Source organism: Cephus cinctus, unplaced genomic scaffold (assembly GCF_000341935.2).
Source record: "Cephus cinctus unplaced genomic scaffold, Ccin1 Ccin1_scaffold1237, whole genome shotgun sequence".
Lineage (NCBI taxonomy): Eukaryota > Metazoa > Arthropoda > Insecta > Hymenoptera > Cephidae > Cephus > Cephus cinctus.
In genome coordinates this window covers 194178-217193 of record NW_014333690.1, presented here as the reverse complement: position 1 = coordinate 217193, position 23016 = coordinate 194178, and the positions used below count along the sequence as shown (strand labels likewise).

At 35.2% G+C, this 23016-nt stretch overlaps 3 protein-coding genes across 11 annotated transcripts; 1 reads left to right on the top strand and 2 right to left on the bottom strand.

Moving 5' to 3' along the window:
• Positions 1-7821: 7821 nt before the first annotated feature.
• LOC107272720 (flocculation protein FLO11) lies at positions 7822-11072 on the top strand. The gene is made up of 4 exons (XM_015750164.2): positions 7822-7925; positions 8616-8918; positions 9001-9220; positions 9467-11072. The coding sequence occupies exons 1-4, from the start codon at positions 7908-7910 to the stop codon at positions 10612-10614; spliced, it is 1689 nt and encodes a 562-aa protein (XP_015605650.1). The 5' UTR covers positions 7822-7907; the 3' UTR covers positions 10615-11072.
• LOC107272719 (neprilysin-4) lies at positions 11069-16676 on the bottom strand. Of its 8 annotated transcripts, none has more exons than XM_025090018.1 (17): positions 15909-16669; positions 15586-15658; positions 15369-15466; positions 15199-15273; positions 15042-15099; positions 14729-14916; positions 14401-14638; positions 14063-14309; positions 13731-14007; positions 13513-13668; positions 12942-13177; positions 12759-12868; positions 12597-12655; positions 12336-12384; positions 12046-12232; positions 11574-11750; positions 11069-11311 (listed from the first exon to the last, which is right to left on the bottom strand). In XM_025090018.1, exons 1-17 carry the CDS (start codon positions 15991-15993, stop codon positions 11138-11140), a joined length of 2487 nt encoding a protein of 828 aa, XP_024945786.1. In that variant the 5' UTR covers positions 15994-16669; the 3' UTR covers positions 11069-11137. The 8 variants fall into 8 exon arrangements, 7 of the variants coding, with proteins under 7 accessions (XP_024945786.1, XP_024945787.1, XP_015605641.1 ...); XM_025090019.1 differs by having other exon boundaries at positions 14729-14901; XM_015750155.2 differs by having other exon boundaries at positions 14729-14901; positions 15199-15255; positions 15909-16668.
• A 1866-nt stretch (positions 16677-18542) lies between these two features.
• LOC107272718 lies at positions 18543-21407 on the bottom strand. Of its 2 annotated transcripts, XM_015750150.2 has the most exons (4): positions 20527-21407; positions 20152-20226; positions 19632-19715; positions 18543-19437 (listed from the first exon to the last, which is right to left on the bottom strand). In XM_015750150.2, the coding sequence occupies exons 1-4, from the start codon at positions 20536-20538 to the stop codon at positions 19135-19137; spliced, it is 474 nt and encodes a 157-aa protein (XP_015605636.1). In that variant the 5' UTR covers positions 20539-21407; the 3' UTR covers positions 18543-19134. The 2 variants fall into 2 exon arrangements, with proteins under 2 accessions (XP_015605636.1, XP_015605637.1); XM_015750151.2 differs by lacking the exon at positions 19632-19715 and having other exon boundaries at positions 18545-19437; positions 20527-21404.
• Between the last annotated feature and the right edge of the window lie 1609 nt (positions 21408-23016).

Sequence of the window (23016 nt, the reverse complement as noted above, 5' to 3'; positions counted from 1 at the left end):
TGATAAAAGACACTTCGATTACTTTCAGTTTCACCTTTCATTCAAAATCGTGTACAGTTATTTAATCTTAATGGCACTTCGCCTCGTAGGTATCAAATAGATTCAGAGTCAAAGAAATGTAAGGAGAATTTTGATATTCTATGTTTTAACTTAAAAAAAATTGTAAGACGAATTTATTTATTTTTTATTGGATTATCTTACAATTACTCGTGAAAGTTCATACAAGATGCTTGTTACGTGTTGCAATAGCTAATCGAAAAAGGTACTTTAGAGATTGTATATGTGAACGACTCTTGGGAATGGATTTTCAATGGAATTGTCATTTCTCCTTTCGTTAGTGACAGAAAATAAGAGATATTCGGTTGGAGGAGAATGGCGAAAGGACGTGTGTACTGTCAACCATTTCATTTTTCTTTCTGATATACGATATCGTTAGTTGAAACCCAATATTTATTGTGTATCGAATCACTGTTTTGTCACTCGTTCGTTTATTCGTTAAATTGTATTTTCTCCCATAACAAATCACAAAATTTTCTGTCAGGGATTACTTATGACTTACGAATGATTTATTAGTCCAATAGCTTTTGAAAATTTAGTATAACCAAATAATCGTGGCATTATATATACTTTACATTGTTACAATATTTACTACAAATACAACTTTGAAATAATTGTAATTCACATTGCTTATACGCGTCACGTGCTGTTACGCGTCACAAGACAAAGTGCGTTTACTATATAGACCACTAGTGGTGAAAAGTTTCTTATAAAAAATAATAAATAAAAGTATAAGAGTAGTTCGAAATTCGAAATCTTTAACGAAATCCACTATCTGCGAGAGAAATTTTGATCCATGATATTCTCCACCTATGGACCAAATTTCTCCATTTTGCATATTAATTCAATTCCAGGCAAGACAAGTGCATTAAAATGAAATATATATAATTGCCATATAAGCTGTTAATTATTTGTGAAATTTGACTTTGTCTTCGTAATTATTATTTTTTTAAACATAATGATAGGACATGTACACCTTAATTTACTTTTATTATTATTATCATGTTGCGAATATCCACATTCCTAAGGTACAACTATACCTTCCTCTTTTCCTTATTATAAACTATAATAGCTTTCATGCATTAGCAATTAAAGTCTCTCTTACTCTTACTCTTACTGAATGGTTTCATTTAAACGATTTCCAGAAGAAATGAAGCACAAGGAAATCCGCATTTTGGACAAGTATACATAAGTGAAATGCATAATATACATTATTTAATCAATCTTCAAAGTCAAAAAAATTTTTCAAATTCTCAATCAACGCATATAATTTACTTTATTTAATGTAAAATAAATTACGTAACCGAAGCGTAAAACGGAAGTCAGTAAGTATGCAATCATTTTCCACACGGCAAATGCACAGCCACTTAAACGAGATTGTATCTCAATTATGTAGATACTTCCCACTATTACTCTGAAAGTACATACAGGGTAAAAAATTTAAAGTATATAAAGTATACTTTTTATATATATATATATATACATATAAAGGATATAAAATTGAAAGTATATACAGGGTATGTTCTGTTACCTAAACTTAATCTCTATCGACAGATATAAGATTACCTTTCAAATTTTAATGAAAAAAGGAAAGTTTTTAATATATGATTTGAGAATTAACATGAAACTGAATAATTTTTATTTGAAAAAATTTTCAAAATAATGTATCGATTGAAAATTATATAGGATATCCACGTTTATCTCATATTGTATGTAACGCATTTTCGTAATAAATATTTTGCTTTTTTTTTAGATTTTTTTTAGAGATTAAGTTTAATCATGTAATTATGCAAAAGATTAAAATTCTCCCTAATACTGAATGAAACGCAATAACAAACGAATCTTTGTTTATCATAATTTTCGAAATATTAGCCTGTAACATTTTTAACGTTACACCCTATATATTTATAACAACAGGTATACATATGCGACTCACAATCAGTGTATAATAAATATAATTATATTTAAGATTTTTGATCGATTAGATCGGATCAGATATTATGTTCTTTCGATTCAGGCCACTTGCAATAAAAATAGCGAAAAACCAGTTAGACTGAAAAGCAAAAGTTAAATCGTTACTTATTTGATGGTCTTTCTCCTCTTACTTTCGCTGAAAGGAGGAGAGTGGTTCTGCTCCAAAAACATCATCGCTCACTCGCCAAATCACTCTTGAGCAAATCGATCAAATCAAGATCAATGTCACGTCGTAAGGATAGTAGCTGTTTGTTCCGTAGCTGGAAAAACTAAGTCTAACAATCGACTTTTACTTTAAATTAAAATGCTGATGATCATAGATCACGGGAGAACCAAGTAAATTAATGATAGCCTTCACACCGTTAACAGTAAAGCTTCAGCTCGTTAAGAGAATCATTAAGCTACTTCCGGTTACATTAATGAGAATCTTCAGTTTTTTTTTATTCATCGTATCTTTTTGCCAAAATCTTGCAAACGTCATTTAAAAATTTTACAATCATGATCATGTTATTTTTATAATGAATAATTAAATATCTAGAATAATGATAATTTCCAATGATAATTCTCGATAACTTTTTATAGTTCAACAAATTCTGGTCAAACTTTTTAACCATCCATTAATTAATTTTTATGAAAAATCACATGACTCCAGAGTATAGAAATGAATAATAGAATAAGAATAGCACGATTTTTACGTAAATTGAATATTAAGTTTGAATAATTTGCAATTTTTCATTATCAGGCAGATTTATCATTTGAAATTGATAAATGTCTTTTTTTAAACTATCTTTTTTATTCACGCCTTCTTCCTTATTCCAGAAACACATTCACTTCTTATTACAGAATACAGTAACTTTTTACCCCAAATGTCAAATAACATGTAAAAATAATTTTGATACGAAGATTCACAGGAATTATGATTTACAGTGACATTTAGCAGAACGCCTATGATATGGCAACCGGGTAAACAATAATGTATTCAAAAAAATATATCAGCAGGCTAACATGGATTATAACTTTGATTATTTTAATAATCAATCCAATGACAGTTTATAATTTATGTTCAAAGGAAAATGAATGCTTTCACCCCCACAAGTAACCAAAACAACACGTGTGCGACATTTAACTGTAATCAGTATACCATAATGATCCGAAGTTTATTCGAATGTGGTATGAATCAAGCAAATACTTGTATTGTCGAATCTTAGATCTTTTATGGCAAGATTTCAATGAAAAGTTATTAGAATGTTGGCACGATAAGAATAATGTAACAGCGATGTCGTTGACGAGAGTGGCGCGCGGTTTTACTAGACTTTTTTTGATAGCCAAGAGAAAGGCGCCACTATAAAACAGCGATGCTCGAAGTGCAAGTTAACATTCTAAAAGAGAACGGCGCCTAGTAGAACACGCCTGTAACAACGATGGAGACAAAAAATGTCAGATCTTAGATTCAACATTTTTCACATGGAACATAACAATGGAATAAGAGATTTCGGTAAAAAAAAACAAGAACAATACCAGTTGTACTTTGATAAAACAAAATTGCTATAAATTCATTGCCACTTGCTAATTACTGTACTTCTTTATGTATATGGTGCGCAAAAAAGTGACTATGGATCATCGTATTTCGAATACAAGTTGAAATTGTAAATTTTCAGTGAAATCATACTTTCCTTTATTAACTCTCGACATCTTAAGATAATATTTTTTTTTCCCTAGCTGTTACAATTTCAAAACAGAACTCGGTCCAATATTTTTGATAGTATAGATGGTTTACATTTAGGAGGACAATCAAATATTTTCCAAGTGACACGATTTCTGATGAGCCTGTAGGAACAGATACCTCGCAATATATGATTATCTTGATTCCATTGAATCTTAGATAAACAAAAATTGGATTACAGAATGAAAAATTACAAAACTTTATATTTGAAAGAGATAAATTTCATAGTTATTATCTTAATCGGAATTGTCCTTTTTCCCAGGTTACCTATACATCTGAAACTGATAAAACTGATCCCCATAGACTATTCGATTAAATAAATTCATTATTGATTTTATGGTTTTTCCAAGTTGATTGTATAGCCTTATTCACGTACAGTGTTCAACGCGATGTATTCTACAATGTTATTTTATCGCAAGATAAATTTTCCAAAAATTAGGCGACAATTGTTCCTATAAATTTAATCCGGATTGGGTAAGCATTCAACAAGGCATTTGGATACACACATACGATTTTGGATATTTGTCATGTGCTATTTTTAAAACGGATGTGCTAGACATCTGCATATATTCCTGTACCGTCTACATCTGGAACTTGATATTTCTTGTAAGCTTCAATTCAATAGGTTCAGCTGTTTATTTTGCCCATAGTTATATAGGCGTGCTTGTAAAATACCCAATATTTTGAATTTTGAATATAAGCTGTGTTGAAATTAGAAATACTGGAAATACATAAATGCTGATGTTCCGTCTACATCCGGAATTTGATATCCCCTATAAATTTTAACGCAATCTGTTTAGTAGCTTGTTTGGAATTTTGTATACAGAATTTTACGTGCATACAAATTTTTTTTTTATGGAGAATACATAACACACTCCCACTTCTCCCTTGCGGTCGTACATAAAAATTAATAACACGCTATTGAACATATTCAACGCCTCTTTTTTCTTGATTTACAGTGTCTGAAAATGGCGACTGTAAATCTGTAATTTTGTTGCCCGAAATTTTGGGCTTGAGTATAAGTAATTAATCATATTTACAACAATCGTATAAATAAATATATAATCATAGTGGTTCGAGCATCTAAGATATAATAACGTGATTATAATGATCAGTGCATATAAATTTATAATGAATATGATTTATTCATAACTAAATAATTCGATTGCTTTTTGCTTGTAATATAAAAAAGCATCAGCTCATTTTATAGGTAGATTAATGATATTTTTTTAATGTCTCATTTATCCTTGTTCTGGGAACTTATGGCCTCCAAATTAATCAAAGTAATATCGTTATTTACATAACGTATGTATCATTCTTTTACAACATTTACGTGAACATTTAGTATTCGTTAAGTCAGCACCATGGAACTGGTAAAAAAATACGAGAGAATATCGAACCAAGAACGTGTGAAGAAGACAGCAAACATGAAATCCGTAGAACTGAAAAAAAAATTGGTAACTCTACTGTCTATTTTTACGAGATGTAGAATAAATAGGATAATAAATGGACAAATCAAACCAAACGATTTTCAAGGTTTGGTTTCTAGCGTGCGTTTCGTAACTGCGTGGGTCTAAGCGGTTATTTCACCTCATCCTTAGATAATCGAAAAGTCACTTGAAATATCGAAATATTGAGTCTCGATACTTGATATTCGAAGAGGTCTTATTTAGAGGAATACGTCACTTTTGAACTCGAGAAAGAAAAGGACCCCATGACAAAACGTGTAAGATCAATGAGTGTTCAAAGGTTGATTAGTTCACGAGGTCGAGCATTTCGAAAAGTGTCAGGATGATTGACCGGCAATGAATGGCGGAATTATTATTAGCATTTAAAGGGGGAAGCAAACTGGTTTCTCATCCTGAGAAAAGCTGCCATATTACACGTAGTACACAGTATAGGTAAATGTACACGGCGACTGTATATACATTCGCGTGCAACGAGTTATGCAGAATTTGACAAATGGGTAAAAATGCATAGACCTATTGAACGAATATAATTGAAAGTTCAAGAACTTTTTGAAAATTAGAATAATTGAAAGGTTGTTTATTTGACCCAAGCATATGGTCACTATGTAAAATAATACGTATTTCGTAATGCTTGATATTAATAACTTCTGAAGAATTCTACGTTCTGCATAATTGCATTTTCACTAATCGATATTACAAGAGATACTCGTTAGGTTAAATTCTTTTTTGTTCGATACCTGCCACTGCGACAGGTGTAGCAGAGCTCGGACGGATATTGCGAAAGAGCGGTTTGATTTCGTGAAATTTTTCGTAATAAAATTGAATTCATAAGCAGTCCCATATTGGTTGACATTTGGTTTCCAGATTTGTCAGCTTGCTATAGCCTAGAAAGAAATAATTGATGTTGTTAGACCCGTAGGCACTCAGTCATGAAGATACATCATCAGTATAGTTATTATAGATTCCGTCAAAAAAAAATATAGGAATATAGAAAACAGAAAAAAATTACCAGAAAATTATTTTTAGGAATCCAAGGATCACGGATTTTGAAATTCATCCAAATCTCTTTTAATTCGTATAAAACCTGATGACCACAAACGGAGATCTAAATATATATAATTATTATAGGTTAAGGTGGGTAAATAAAAAAAATTGTTCTATGATTCTATGGTTCTATGATTTATATTTTACTCGTGACTGGGCCCTTTAAACACCCCAATGTCTACGCGCCTGAAGGTAAGCACAAAAGAAGAATCATGTGTTTCCTTTTACTTACTATGTGGGTACTGCACAGAACTGCAATATCATATTGAATTGGACCATTTTTACCTGTACGGTAGTTGAAATAAATGTCTCTTATAGAATTAGCCTTAATCGTTATTCGTCTTTATTCGAAAGGGAAAGTGAGCAAGTACGTTTAAAGGATTTGTAAATTGTTTGGACCATTCATAAAGTATGAAGTACGTTACACTAAATTCATTTAAAAATCATTTCTTTCAGATCGTACGTCTGCACGACGACATGAATGTACATAGCTTTGCGATGCTTTGCAAGACAGAGTATCTAAAGAATACAATTATTTCGCCACAATTACTATTGTAATATACATATATTACGACAACGCTATTGTATTAAATTGTCGATACCTTTCTATTGAAATACATATAGTTATTTGAATACGTTCTAACCTAAAAAAATTTGATGCCAATTAAAGATGCTGCTAAAAAAATATTTGAATACGATAGTTATAAATATTAGTCGCTCTGTAATAATCAATGTTTCGAAGTCATGATACAATCTTATCACTTCATAATGAACAAAAAAAGTTTTTTTGTAACAAAACACAAATCTTGATAACTAAATATCACAGGCTTAAGTAACATCCAATTCTTAGCTTAATTGCCAATTTGATTTCAGTTGATGTCAATAATATCCCCTTAATGATAAGTTATTTTACATAAATTATATATTAATACACTACTTTATATAAATATTTATATAAATTTATATAAATATGTAAAATATACTTAATACTAGACTTTAAATATATGTTTTCTAAAACTAAAATAACAATTAAGCTTAAAATATTATTTTTTTCATGATACAGACATTATTGCAGTATATACTTTACTAAAGTACAGGATACATGATCTGACCTAAAGTAAGTGTCAAATTGATATATGTTTAGCGGAGTATGAAAACTCATGCAGCATAATATTTTTTTTTTAATTTTTACAAAAGATATCAATGAGTTATGAGGATCTGTACATGCATATAAAAACCCATTAAAACTTTCTCGAATGCAGTTCGAATTTAACGTTGCTACCGACAACGTCGTTAATGGACGCCCGTCTTACCAGAGATAGGAAGATGCCATACCAAAAAAAATGGTATACTATCATGGATTCCATTTTGAATTATTAAGTGTATTTGCAACACGAGGCTTGTCTCCGGGTACGACGACGTATTTAAATTGGACTCACACATGGCCATGAGAACTTGTAGTATATCCACAAACGTTGAAATGGTGGGAAGCAAATTGAAGCAGCAAAACTCAATTAAAAATCTAGTTCTGCCAATGCCATTGGATTACGAAATGATTTGGGAGGAGCATCACTTTGTATAAAAGGTCGAAAGGACTCGGTATCTTTGCTCAACTTAGCACCAATCTTCATCCAGTCAACATGAAGCTCCTACTGGTGGTGAGTTTTCGCGAGTTCGTTAATCTCGTTATGATTCGTCCCAAGAACGAGTAAATAGTTTCTCCAAATAAAGATATTTTATTTAGAAAAATCGCGCATAAAAATAAATTACGTAAAATATGAAAACAAAGAGCCGATGAATCTTTTAAATCTACGAATCACTATTATTTCACTTTATCAATTATTATAGAATTTTAATTACGTACCATAAAAATTAGTCGAATTCTGATACCTATTATTTTTTTATATTTTTATATATTAAAACCAACGCTCGGTATAAAAATTTTCCGCGTATTTTGTTCGAAAATCGTTTTCGTTAAACGAGACTCGATGAAAAAATTGATACTGCAAGTGTGTTAAGACGAGTGAAAGCTTCGAGTAAATATTAATTCAAAGGATGCAGCAACTTTTCAAAAATGTCAACCGGCTTCTTTTATACTATAATATTCAATCGGAATTCGACTTAAATCTATTAAATTATGAATGGTGAAACCCCATACGTAATATTGCTTACATAAGAAGTTCAATAAACTTGTAATGGCCAATGAGATTGCATCAGAGCCGGTAAAACGACAATCCGCAGATGAATATATGTGAATGGATGACATATAAAGAATTTTGGATGCTCAATTACAAATGTCAGCGATATTCGTTAATATACGAAATCTGATTATTGAATCATTTCTTAAGGTCTGCCTTCTCGGCGTGGCCCTAGCTGCTCCAGCAGACAAACAAAAGAGGGATATCCTGCCTGGTGATTCTCGTTACAATAACGTTCATCATCATTATGATCACACTCTACATGAGAATGAAGTTGAAATTGCCAGAGCACTCGGAGGATACGCTGGTTCATTCTCCGTACCTGAGATTCAGTATGGACCGCCAAACTTTCTACCTGGTGTACCATTGACGAACAGTTATTTGGAACCAGTAATCAACAACGTTTCCCCGGCTCCAGTAACTTCTTACGGAGTTCCTCAGTTCAACGTTCAGGTAAATATCTTTTCTTAGCCATCTTTATGAATTATCTTGTTTTTTATTACTTATCGATTTGTAATCACTTTCGAATCTACAGAATACGGAACAGACCAAAACTGCTCAAGAGTCGCAAGGATCGTCTGTCGTAAAATCCGAATCTTCGAGCTCCGTTGAATCTTCGAGCTCCGTTGAAACTTCGCAGGAGAGTTCGTCTACGGCCGAGTCTCAAGATGAACAGCAAGCATCCAACAAAGGCTCTGAAGAGGAACAGACTGTCGTAATTAAATCTACTCCTCGGATACAAGAAGCACCTCAAGGTAAGAATTTCACGAATAATTTCAATCGTAAGCCTACTTAAAATATGGAAGGTTTGTTTAAAATGTAAAAATTTGATAATCGTAAGTCACGATGATGACTAATTGAAAAAATTTACTCTCGTTAATAGTTTTAATAAACCAGTGGTGTAACATTAGTATCTAATGACCAATGATGCCGTAATTGGCTAATCAGTTGACTCGAATTGCTTGTCAGTCATATGAAATAATTCTCTTTACTTTTACTAGCTGACGCCGCTCCTGCTCCCGTTGGCCCAGTAGCACCGGCCCAGGCAGTTCAAAGTAGTGCTGCCAAAAGTACAGCTACAGCAAATAGCTTCGGCTCTCTCGACAGTTCCCTTGGAGGCTCATTTGGATCATTCGACTCATTTAACTCCTTCTACAACCCCAGCAGCTTCCAGTCAGACTTTTCAAGCTTTCCTAGCTTCGAATCTCTGAACAATGTCAGATTCGATGCCTCGATTAACGCCCCAGCGTCTACTAGTCAATCTGTCGTTGGATCAAACGTGGCCGTCAAAAGCGAATCTTCCGGAAATGCTCAAGCAGCTTCTGTGGGATCATCATCCGAGTCAACCTCAGCTTCATTTGCAACAACTTCCGGAGTGAAGCAATCGATTCCTTCTTCGGGATACATTTCGCCATACAGCGTAACTGCTGCAGTGAACCAGGGCGTCCCACTCAGAACGTCGGACACCCACGTTTCGGTACAAGTTCCTCAGCCATACCCAGTGCCAGTGACGAAGAACGTACCCTACCCTGTTCCTGTACCCCAACCAGTCGAAGTACCAAAACCATATTACGTGCGTGTTCCTCATCCAGTTCGAGTTAGCGTAGACCATCCAGTTCCTGTTGAAGTTCCACGTGCTGTTCCTTACCCAGTTCCTCAGTACGTTCAAGTCAAAACTCCAGTGCCTCAACCGGTTCCAGTTCCAATTCCTCAACCCTATTCGGTAGACACTGACTTTCAATCATTCCAAATTCCTCAACATCATCTCAAGCTAGACTCCCCCTTCGTTGTTCCAAGCCAGTCTGTTGACATTTCCGCACTTTATTCTACACCCACGATATCTGATTCTCTACCTTCCTTCCCATCTCTTCCATCACTTCCATCTCTTCCATCTTTTCCATCTTTACCGTCCATTCCATCGATTCCATCAATTCCTTCTCCCCCATCTAACGCTTCTAACGATGACAAGGAATCTGTCTCTGTCGATGCACTCAAAAGCCAATTTCAACCTTCCCCATCCCCATCACCATCACCGGCACCTGCACCTGCAGCTGCACCTGCACCAAGCTCGTCAAGCTCTGCGAGCGGATACTCATCTTCCCAGGAGTATAGCCAACCCATTGGCTCAAACGGTGGTTACGTCTACTAACATGACTTCGTAAAGATGAAAACTCCATGAAAAACGAAATTGCCCTATTTTCGACAGAGCCTAACCAGCACTCGTTGAATAACGAACCGTAGAAATAATTGTTTGAAAAAGACCATCAATGATTACCTTAGTCCGATTATTACCACCATAACAGACAAAGTCGTCAATTGCTGCTCAGCTAAGAGAAAAATTCACTGTGTAACCTCATGAGGACCTTAAACATTATTTTCAAAATGACTTCTTGACAAAGAAGTATTCTGAAGATGAAGCTGAAGAAAAACTCGAAATAGGAAGAAGATCTGATAAAATTTGATCTTTGACATTTTTATTGGATTATCGCCTGAGACGTGCAAACGGTTTTTTTGTAATAGGGATGAGAATCAAGGTAGATAAGTCAGATGAAAGGCGCATGATAATTTTTTTATACGTAAATAAAATTTCTTTATAAAAAACATAAATTTCTACCTAATTCTATTTTGATTCAATATTTGATATTTCTCATTTACTTTGTTTCATACTAAACTTACCACAAATGACATTTTTTTTCGGGATTCATATTGGATCCTTTTGGACAATTCCAGGCTTTGCTGAATTCGTGTGAATTTTTTAAAACTTCTTTAAGTCTTACGTGACCGGGACAGTGTGAATCGAGGAGCATCCATTTTAGAGAAGCCGGTGTATATGTTTCACACCACAGCTGAAATAAAGTGTCCATTTACGATTAGCTAATACTTCTCATTATCATACTAATCCGTTTGGTTTTGGATTGCTGTGTCATCTGCCACATTAAGTATATACTGTATAAACATTTTCACGCAAAACATTCATTTTGTTTATGGATGTTACAAAAAAAAAACGACCAAGGACAGAGAGGGAAAGGAAGTTATAGTTAGTATAGTATAGAATTAATATGCTGAAGATATTTAAGAAGAAATAACACGTAAAGAATCTTGACTCACATGAGCAAAGCCTAAAAATAGCAGCTGCTCATGAGTTAGATGAGTGAATCCCGGAAGAAGAGACTCTTGGCCATGTTTGGTCACCCATCTTCTATAAGCAAGGACAGCTTCTGTCAAACCACCATTATCCGCTATATTTTCGCCCAAGGTCAATTCTCCATCCACGTAATCGTCCACCTGCGTGAAAGACAATGCCAGTAGTAATAATAATAACAACAACAACAACAACAACAACATTGCGAGTGGCGTAAGTAGAAAAACAGGCCGGAAAGACATGCCTCTATTTAGACCTGTTCCCTCTTACGCCCATCAGAGAATCAAGAATTTAGATTATAAATTAAGAGTGATTTATAAGTAGGTAACTTAAATAGAATTTTACACTTAGTAAACATTACTACATAGGTTATATTCTGATGGAATTATTAATATAAAGAAAAGGGGGGAAATTCAAAATTTCAAAAATTAAGTTCACCTCCTTTTCATAGTAGCTACCATACTGCTCCACGAAGCATTCAGCTCTCTCTGTATATTCAAAAATAGTCATGTTGCTCCACCACTGTCTGAGATTCCCATCGCCGTCGTACTGGCGGCCGCTGTTATCAAAACCATGGGTGAGTTCGTGACCTAACACGGTACCAATAGCACCGTAATTAAGAGCCCTAAAAAACAAGGATGAAAAATTCTTTTAAAAAATAATCATCTTCAGCCAGAGATAAATAAATCGAAATAAGAAGACATCTTAAACTTTATTACGTCTCTTACTCGAGTCCCAAGTCATAGAAGGGGAATTGCAAAATCCCAGCAGGAACGGCTGCGTCCACGTCAAAAGGGAAAGGTGTCATTCAATCTGTTCGTTCGATCGTATTCTTTTTTTTTTATCTAATTTTGCAAACGGAAGTGGCAGGGGCACAGCGCGATTCTCGAAGATTCTCAGAAAGACGAAAAACCGGTTTACGCGTTTGGCAAATTGGCCTCCGCACGTTTAACTCGGGTTCCGTAATTGCGAGTTTGCAATGTACCTACTTATTTGGTTCGCCTGAAAGGTGTGAAAGGCGTTCACATCGGTGGGGTCGGTCGCCCAGCTGTCAAACAATAAAGCACAGACTCCGTTTACTTAAATTCAATAAAATTTCGTGTCTCACAAGATTCCATACGATTTTCAAAGACAACGAAACACGAACGTACTACGTTTCGTTGGCAAAATTCTCATCGTGAAGACTCTCGAGCTCGTATTGGCTTCTCAGGTTTACGATTTGCAGCATGTTCTTCAGAAATGCATCCTTCAGAAAATCTATCTAAAAATGAGTCAACTATAAAATCCAATTACCAAAAAAGTAATAAATAAAACCTGTACAATATGACTCGTACACCCTCATAGTATTCGTCTATCTCTCCTTCCTCGAACAGCCAATTCGGATACCCGATCACCGACGCCATCTTCTTATTCTTCTCCAAAGTCGCAATTTTCGTCGATCTGTCCATCCAGTCGGTACTTATCACCAAGGAGGCGAATGACTCTCGAATGTCCTCCACCATCTCTCGAACCTTTGGACCCTTCTCTTTATGAAAATCCGGATCCACAAACAGCCACGACACAGCCATACCTGAGGACCGCACGTTATTTGGCGTATCAGCAAATAAAGTTCAACTACATTCATATAGGAGAATAATTGACAAGAATCGTCGTTTGAAATAGTATTAAAAATACATAAAACTTGAAAAAATAACTACATAGTGTAAAACTGTAATAACATCGTATGAAACGTATCATGTGACACGCGATTCATTCATATCATATGAATCAAGGTCATATGTATAAATTACAGTAAATAGATTAAATGCTTTAACCATCGTTATCAACAATACCATATTTTCTGTTTTGCTGAAATAAGGACACGATCGAAGTTGGAATGAGTGCAAAATTCATAATTTCACTAACCCATCAGCTGATTGACAGCTCGTGCGCAATGAAGCGACCTGGAGTCAGTTATTTCCACGTCAATTAACAAAGATAAATGGGTCAACCATATTTTTCGAAGATTTTCCGAGGAATGTGGTACTACAGTGTCTACGACGACCCACCAGATAACAGTTTCTAAAAAAAAATCGATTTGTAAATATATATTCAATGTATATATAATTACTACCAACTCGTACCTAAGACTACTTCATCGGCCGCAGCTAACAAGACTGCCAATTTTTTTAAGTAATCCAGGTTACCAATTAGCACTCGGTCCTTGCTCGTAAGGTCCAATTGGGAATCGCCTTTGAAAAGTTCTTCAACGTACGGTCGCCATATTTGCCTTGGTGTTAACGTTGAGTTTGTTATTTGCACGTATTCGTCAGTCATCTTTTGAAGATCGTCAACGAGCATGTAATCCTCATCTTTGAGATCTTCATCGGAGCTTGTCTCATTGTCATCAGAATGAACCAACTGAATAAAGAATTTTCTTTATTTTTGAACTTTTCCGGTTTACGTGTATACTTACGTAATAAACGATCTCGCTTAGCTTGTAAATATTGTCAACTGTCTGTCTCAGTTCTTCGTCGCTTATATTTTTCATAGTATTAACAGAACAAGACTTTGAAGTTCCGTTACTGATAACGTCCTTCATAACTTCGTACATGTATATTTTTTCAGGACTCGAGAGTCCCTCTTCAGCGCCTTCAGGTACCTCTTCGACCTTACGCATGCTTTGCTTCACCATCTGCAGTCTTTTGTCCAATTCTTTGTCGCTTTGGAAATTATTTTAAATTAAGAAGTAATTTCATATGAAAATAATGATAATTAAAGTTATTAGATTTGTGTTAAAGGAAACTGTCTCACCTTGGAAGAGGACTGCTTGTATCTGGCGTGTCTAGGATTATAACATTCCTGCTTTTGTTTCTTGGATCGAGATATATTTCTAAACCGAAAAATATATCTCGTCCCAACTTTTTTTTAACCCTTGCCATCTGAACCAAAAAATTGCCAGTCCCGCCACTGAATGCAGCAGGTATTCGTGGAAGCCCCAAATCCTCAAGCAAATCAAAAAGTGGTGACAATCCCAAAGAATTCATTGAATCTGAAAGAATCGACACAGTAAATTCGTACCAAGTTTAAGTATCCTTTATCACTCTTGTCAATTTTACAAATAAATCAGTGTTAAACGAACCCACATCGTTGCAGCTCTCATACAATATTTTCGCTTGTTCGACAGCCCATGGTATTTTGGTAGTTGTATTTTTTTTCAAAAGATCTCGAATCGTCCTGGACACGCGTATGGAACGTTCGCTGAACCAGGAATTTGTTACACTGGATTCCGGCGTCGGGTGTTCCAATGGCCATCTACCACAAACATATCTAAAAACAATTTTGAAAATTGATAAAATAATATTCCATCACCCACAAAGGTAGCTTGCAATCAATCTCCGAAAAAAGTATACTTTTCAAAAAGCAAGGAGAACCTCTTAAAAAATATTACTCACGTGTAAAAATCATCGCAAGGATCTATAGACGTGTCCATAGATTCTTTCAAACTAGCAGCTAAGTAATGCAAATTTAATGTAAGAATGAATAATCCACGTGATAATGCACTATCTGATCGTCTTATAGCTTTAGATAATTGTTTCTCTATATTCTTACCTATTCTAACGCAATTTTCAGTGTGGCATTGATCCAAATTCCGTTTCGATTTCATATCTAAAACATAGGTAAGCACTATAGAAGCGACAATCGATATACCAGAATAAAAGGAAACCCTTAAGAAAAATAGTCGTACATTCTAACAATAAAAACAATAATTTAATACGTACAAAGGACAGAAAGTAATATCACGACCAGCAATAGGATAGCTACGAGTAAAGCTAGAAAACTGGTAAGTAAACCGATAGGCTTTTTCCTCCTCTTAAAACTGAAATATAGAGCATCGATTAATATAAACTATATCGATTTTAAGAAAAATGTCTCTGCATGGAATTAATAAACTTTTTCTCTATACTTATTACGTATCAGTCATCAACTGTCTCTTACTACGTATCCCTTGATTTAATTGGAACTAAATTTGTCTCGCTGCCGACAGAGTACACTGAGAGTGCGTCATTTTCTGAAATTCAAAAAAAAATTTCAAAATACCTTTCTGCCTATCGTTAAACTAAATTTCATATATGTATAAATTTAAGCTGTCCACATCAGTTTACTAAACAATCACTACGTTACAACAGCTAAAAATGTTAATTAAAATCGACACCGTGCCTGGTTGTTGAATGCTTGTTTGAATTTATTTAAACATTAATTTAAATCCTCTGTCAATCTAGAATTTCCTAAAGTCAACGGAATCGTACACGAATACTCACTGTGTTCGTTGTTCATGCTGAATGGCCCAACGACCGGATCGAACTGACGACACTGAACATCGTGGCTGGACAACCGAGTGTCCATACATTCACATTTTCCCGGGGTCAGTGGTTCTCCGTAGTCAATTATTCTTCAGTCTTCTTCGATCGTCAAGTTTTATAGTCCCGGCAGATAAGAATCGCGTGATATCCCAAAAGGACGATGAATCGAGTACGTACAAGTCGTAGATACAAGTAATGATAAGAGGTACGTCAAATAGTCTTTCTCGATAAAAATTATTATTTCGGACATGTAAGAAGTACTATGACACGATTACGTATTCGCGGTACAATTTACTATGAGAAATAAAAGAACTAAAGAATTTTTTATTCATAAGGACGACGAAGTGAAGAAACGTTATTTTTTCATAATGCTCAAACAAGTTTTTCTTGTAGATTGAGTTTTATGAATGATATATGTACACAAATTGTGTACGTGTTTATACCAGTTGGCATATTCGATCAGCAATTGGCGTACAGTACAAAGCTTGAATCGATTGTTTAGTAATGACTAATTCATCAGTTTTGTGGTTTGCGACCTTAGACTTTGCGAAGTACAGTTAGAATTGTAATTATTAAGAACTATATTTGTTTGACAAAGTGGACAAATATTACTTGGATATAAAGTCTCGTATTTTCAACATTACACGTAATAATTTTGTGTCTGATTGTCAGGTGATAAGGATCAATGCATGATGACTTCGTCCAACTGATAACTTATAAACAAGTCCGTCTTGACTATACGTGTCTGGTTAGGAATAAAAAAAAACACGTTATCTCATCCATGGTAGTATAATTTGTCTTAAATAAATGTTTTCCAAGTGACCCCATTTGTTATTTCCCAAATGTATTTTTATGCTCGAAAATTAGTATGCATGCCTACCTTTCCACTAAGTGCTGTACAAACTGCGCCTGTGAAAATTTATATCTGCCGATCAAAGTCCTGACTGAAATTGTATATGGGAAATGGATATCTACAAGACGCATGCTACGTCTATTCAGGTAATTGCTAAGCTGTAACTTGTGCTGCAAGGAATAAACCGCCTTCGGGCACATTCTTTAAATCTCCTTTTCCTTGCGCTACATTCTACGTTCTGCAAATGGGCGTAGAATCAAGAAACTGTAAATGCATAATCATTTCAGCTTGATTTATGTTCAGTTCCAAAAAGAAAATCTTTCCTATAACTCGCGTATCTACGATACCTGAAAAGAAACGTTGGCAGAGTTACTAGAGATTAATTTACCACCTGAAACTGCCTCTGGGAATGCAGCAAGTCGCGTTAACTTTAGGTGGTAGAGCTACACCTGACAATAACTCCATATGAATCTGATACTTGGCCTGTTACAGAAATAAAATTAATTAAGGGCTTGGTCGTTGACACAGCCGTGGAGACTCCATAAGAAATCGTATTTTTGTCTGCTTTGCACAAATTAAACATTAGTAATGGTGTCCATGACTGGTACAGTATCAAAAAGAAAGAATTAATTAAGGGAGTAGGCTCAGTCGTAGACACAGTAATGGACACTCCATAGAAAATCAGATTTTCGTCTCATTTGCACGCATTGTACATCGGTAGTAGGTCCACGACTGCTACAGAATAAACGATCGGACCCAATAATTTATATGAAAAAAAGGAACCAAAATAAATATAAAATAATTAATAATAACTCGCAGAAATTTTATTCTTGAACAGACTATCGATAAAATTGTACCTCAGTGTTTCCGAAATTGATAATTCACGTAAAATATCACGGCCTAAAAAGTATTGATAAAAATTTATTTAAACGTTTCATCAATCATGAGAATTGTCAAATGAAGATACTGGAAATAGAAACGAACACTATCAATTATGCAAACTGTGATAATGAAAAAAAAAAAGATCGAGTTGACACGTGGATGGCTCCACTACATCAACACACTACGTGCTCCTACATCAAACACGGAAATGTATGACTCTAGGTCATTATGGAACACGGTTAACGTAAACGTGTGTTTGGAAAACACGTTTCCTTGGTAACTTCAAATTGATTTGTATCCCTTAGATACTTAACTGACACAGAATGGCTAAGTGCTTGCTGTTTGCATGCCCATAACATTAAACATGATGACGTTAATGGATGCCATTACGAAAGAAACAACAAACCGGAAACGGAACTCGAAGTCCTAGGCTACTAATTCTAAGTGTAACTTCGACACTATTTGAAAACCGAAACTAACTCATATCTTTCCATTGGTTAATATCCTTCGTAAATTTCGTATATTTTTATGTTAAAACTTCGTTACCAAAGTACGTTCATGATTAAGCTAAGTTGTTTCCCCGTAAATCTCTTGCACAGCACTCAGACTGATCTGTAAATGAATTTTATGGCACCTAATGAGGCTCCAATCATTAGGAGACTACAGCTAACAGTAATTGCAAAAACAAACTTCTGGTTGAGTAAAAGCACCCGAGATACCTGATTTAAAAAAAAAAGAGTGTCTCTTGATTCCCTTCAACGACGCTTATGGTATTTACTGTAATTATTGAAAAAATAATTGTTAAAGTGGAATACACATATGGGTATGAGTAAAACTATGATTATCCATTTTATCACAAGACATAAAAATTAAATTTTATTAGACAATAAATTAAAATGTGAAAAGGGGGATCGCATAAGAACAAAAAAAATATACAATAGGGCTCTGACGCTGATGCGTGGTGTCTTCTTCAATATCACATGCCGCACAAGAAGAATACACAGAGTGTCGAAAGGACTGAGTAGAGGGGGTGTAGAAAAGAGAAATAGATTTTTTAGTTCGAATGCCAGGTCTGTGGCCCTTGGACAGTCCATCGATCGCCGAACTCATTCCCAGTTCATTTTCACCTTCTAAGATGTCATTTTCAAATTTTCATTGCGAATTCCGTAGTTTTTCGAGATGCTCTATAGAAACGTCGCGTTGTTTACCGATTGTATTATTCTTTCCTATGAGATGAACTAACAACGAGTGAATTTTTGCTCGCTGATATTGCTCGACTCCATGTCTTGTCAAAAGAGCATCTGAGAATATCATATAAAACTATACAGATTATTTCTACTTCGCACTATTCTAGAAGGGAGCTGCGAAATAGCTCAGCAGGACCAACCATGAACCACCATGGACCAACGTGAACCAGCAAGTTCAGCGATCAGCCTGTAGAAGCTTGATCTACCATGGATGAACCGGAGCAGAAACGTGGACTGGCTTAGCAACGACGGCATGCTTGGCGTATACTGGGGCAGGTTCTGGGGCGGCGACCTCAAAACCTATTAGATGTGGAGTATGGATTTTCACAGGTCCCGTAGGCAGTCTGACCGACTGAGTATGAGGCACCTTGATGTTCAATGGCTGAGGATGTAGAGGTGGAATCGGAGCTGGCTGGGGCACCTTTATGACTTGCTGATGGACAGCGACAGGGTGAGCATGGACTATCGGTGCAGCTGCAACCTTCACGATTGGAGCTGCGTAAACCTGGATATCGGTAAAAAACATTGTGCATGGTTAATAATTTGTTTTAATAAAATTTCATTACTGCTTTTAGCCTTTCAAAGGAGATGTATAACTAAGTCTAAGGGGAGGACCATAAAACTTTTCAATCACACGTACTGATACCTCATCGAATCTGATCTTACTTGCTTCCCTTACAATTAGTATTTTAATTTTACCTGATGATGTCCTACTGGCGCAGAAACGTAAGACTGATGTTCCTGTACGTACGGAACGACGTGAGGAGCCGAAGCGTAGGAAACCTATGTTTTTCAGAAAAGTATGTTTGTACTAATTGACTATTTCGACACCTCAAACGTCCGAGCACTTCGACGGTTGAGGTTATGTTTGTAAGACGTGGCATTAGGAGCACGATCACTGGCAGTTATGAGTCGAGTGGTTAAAAATGTCCCAAACGTACCGTTTAAAAGTCTGGGTTACGTATTACAATATGATGAAGAAACTAGAAGTCAGATTGGACCAGGTCCAAAAAGAACCACCACTACGATTCAAAGAAACGCGTTTACGATATGAAGATAATCCAAAAGAATGATTAAATCCTAATAACTCTATGATCAAATTAGGTATGAAACCAAAGTGGAATGGTCGTTACGATGCATGGTACAAATATTCTATGTAAACCTACGTATTAATCTGTTAGTTAATGAAATTAATTGTATTATAAGAATCGTTCGTTACCTGATGAGATGATGCCCAAGGATCAACATACCCAGGGTGCGCCCTGGCGGCCATCACAACAGCGAACAAAACAATCTGTAATGAAAAATACAACAGATACAAAAAACGTTTTTAGAAAAAGTTACAGTTTCAACAATTTTCAAATTTACACACAATAGGTACTCGACGCTAATACAGTAAATTAACAAATGGACCAAATGTTTACATAGGATCCCAAAGTGCTATTCTAAAAATTGTATGTTACTATATTAAAATCATAAAATGGAAAATTCAAATTGTACAGATAACGTCGTTTTGACATTTCGAGCAGATACAGACTCGGACCAATCTCACGATTTGAGTGATAGCAACAAGCAAATCTCTGGAGGAACTTACAGCCAGCTTCATGGTGGACGGTTTTTCTTGTGCGATACACTGGAAAATACTACGTGTCTAAGGGGCAGCACCGTTTGCTTTTATAGTGAGGCCCTGCCCAAGTCTAGGTAGATAGAATGAAGCGGGGGCTAGCGGAATAGCGTATAGTGTATTACATCCAGACCCCTTTCACCTTACCGATCGACCCTTCGGTTCTCCTTCGGAGGCCACTACCCGGGGTACTTCGCTTCCGGATTACGCAGTAGCCGCCATACCGATGCATTAAGATGCCCAAGATGTTCGGGAAGAACATTTTTAACGTCAATTTCATCACTTAACGGACTTGGTTCAGGATCCATCATGATGGTTGATCTACTTTATAAAATTCTCACCTTGGCATCGTTTACTAAGCAGTCTCTTTGCACCTCCCTCTGGTGCATGTGCTCCTTTTCGAGAAAACTAGAAGTTTGCATGATACGATCTTAGCTAACGTGCCCTCAAACTGCAACGTACGTCAAATACAATTTTTGTTGCGTTAGATCGTAACAAATTATTTGTCAATGGAATTTAACATTTATACGACTGGTTGGTAAAATTGAATCTATGATTATTTCACAATGGTGATCATTATTCATAATTATATTAAGGAATACGTAAATCAATCTAGATATCAGCGTACCAAATCTCTAATATTGTCATATCAACTCTCGTTATGCAATTACTATGATAAACATGCCATATGATATTATGATAAATGTACCGTATATATTTATGATAAATATTTATATATGAAGTTATTCCGTAGCGCCGTACCAACAGAAGTTAACCCGTCCACTTGATTTTTATAGTAAGCAAGTTTTATTAGTGCTACAGTTCTTGATAATTCAGTATAACATGTATTTGTAGCCTTTCAATATAATTCTAATATAATAATATATACTTTATTGGAAGTAACGAAAAAATCATTTGCTACTATATTTATTCAATACAACATATAGAATTTATATAAAGAGCAATAATAAATGACAAGTCTTGGTACTGAAATTATAAAGTAAATAGTCAATAAAATAATCAAAATATTAATCAATAAATAATTTTGTTCATAATTTAATAATATCAGCCACTTAAATCATTTGTTTCATTAAACCAGAATTTCGTTTCATAAAAATAACTTTTATAATTAAAACTTAAAATGACCATGATAGGCAGCATTATACATAACACCAATTGTCGTATCTCAACTGATTACATTTTTAGCATTATTATCAATGCATGTAATTATTTAACGAAATATATCAATAATATGGATGGTATTACAAATAAGATTATGGTTCTGGATCTGTGCGTTCCTCCATCGTCAGCGACTGGAATAAATTTTCGAGATATTACCAATTACTTTGTAAACCAATTACCTTGGCTGTTGCACAACCCACACTTTTAAGACACCCCAGTGCGCGGATGTTAACGCGCGAGGATAAAGTTGCAAAATCTGGAAAGTTGAACGATTCCTATTATTTTGTAACGCGTCAGTTATGCTTGGATTACAGACCGTTGACCCAACAAGTATATTGTCCATGTGAGACGCAGAAATAATATTTTTCTGCACGCCTCATAAACGACACGCTCCACAGAACAAATGTAAAGTCAAAATGCATTTGTATTACAATCACGAGGAATTGCTGTGAATAAAGCAGCCATCCCTAGACCTTGTTTGCGTCATTTGACATAATTCATAAACAAGTGGATTTCCATGTATAATATATTGAAATAGTAAGTTAACATTCGTAGAATCGAATAAACAAGTCAGTAACACCAATAAGGGAGGTTGAATAACTTGATCATTATATTCTTACGATTAATGACGATTTGCATTTATCACTGTGAATATTGATTTAAAAATTTGAAAAATTTCAAGGCGACTCGATCTGGAATCTGACGATATACATATGTCACCAATAATCTATAACCAAGCCCCTTGAACATAGTTTAACGCGTACCAGATAAACTCAACCACTTGCAATTCCACATATATCCATAGCAGGTATCCCAACTCCAATGCGATGTAAGAAAACAAGCCATGCGGGATAATAAATATCAAGATAAATTCGTATAGGAGTGATGACTTGAGGTAAAGGATTTGACGTAGTTTAACCTTTTTGAGGAGTGCAAGAGGGAACAAGGTACACGGACATTATAGAATTGATTTGATTTAAAAAAAAATTTTTTTTGCCACCCCCTTCCTTCATCCTCGTTACTTTGCTAGAATGTCAATGAGTGACACCCATTTATTTTCAGTAAAATTAAATGAGTCTGCGATTAGCTGGTTAGGTTCTAAGACCATGTGCTCCAGATTCGAATCCCAAGGATGGCGATTGCGAGACTCCTGTGGGCCCCGAGGCTACACAGATTCCCATATCTGCGAGCCAAGCCAACACTAAAGTCTAGAAAGTAAACTCCCATCTAAACTACGCCTTGGTGCTGGCCATTTAATCCTTTAATTATAGACTGCAT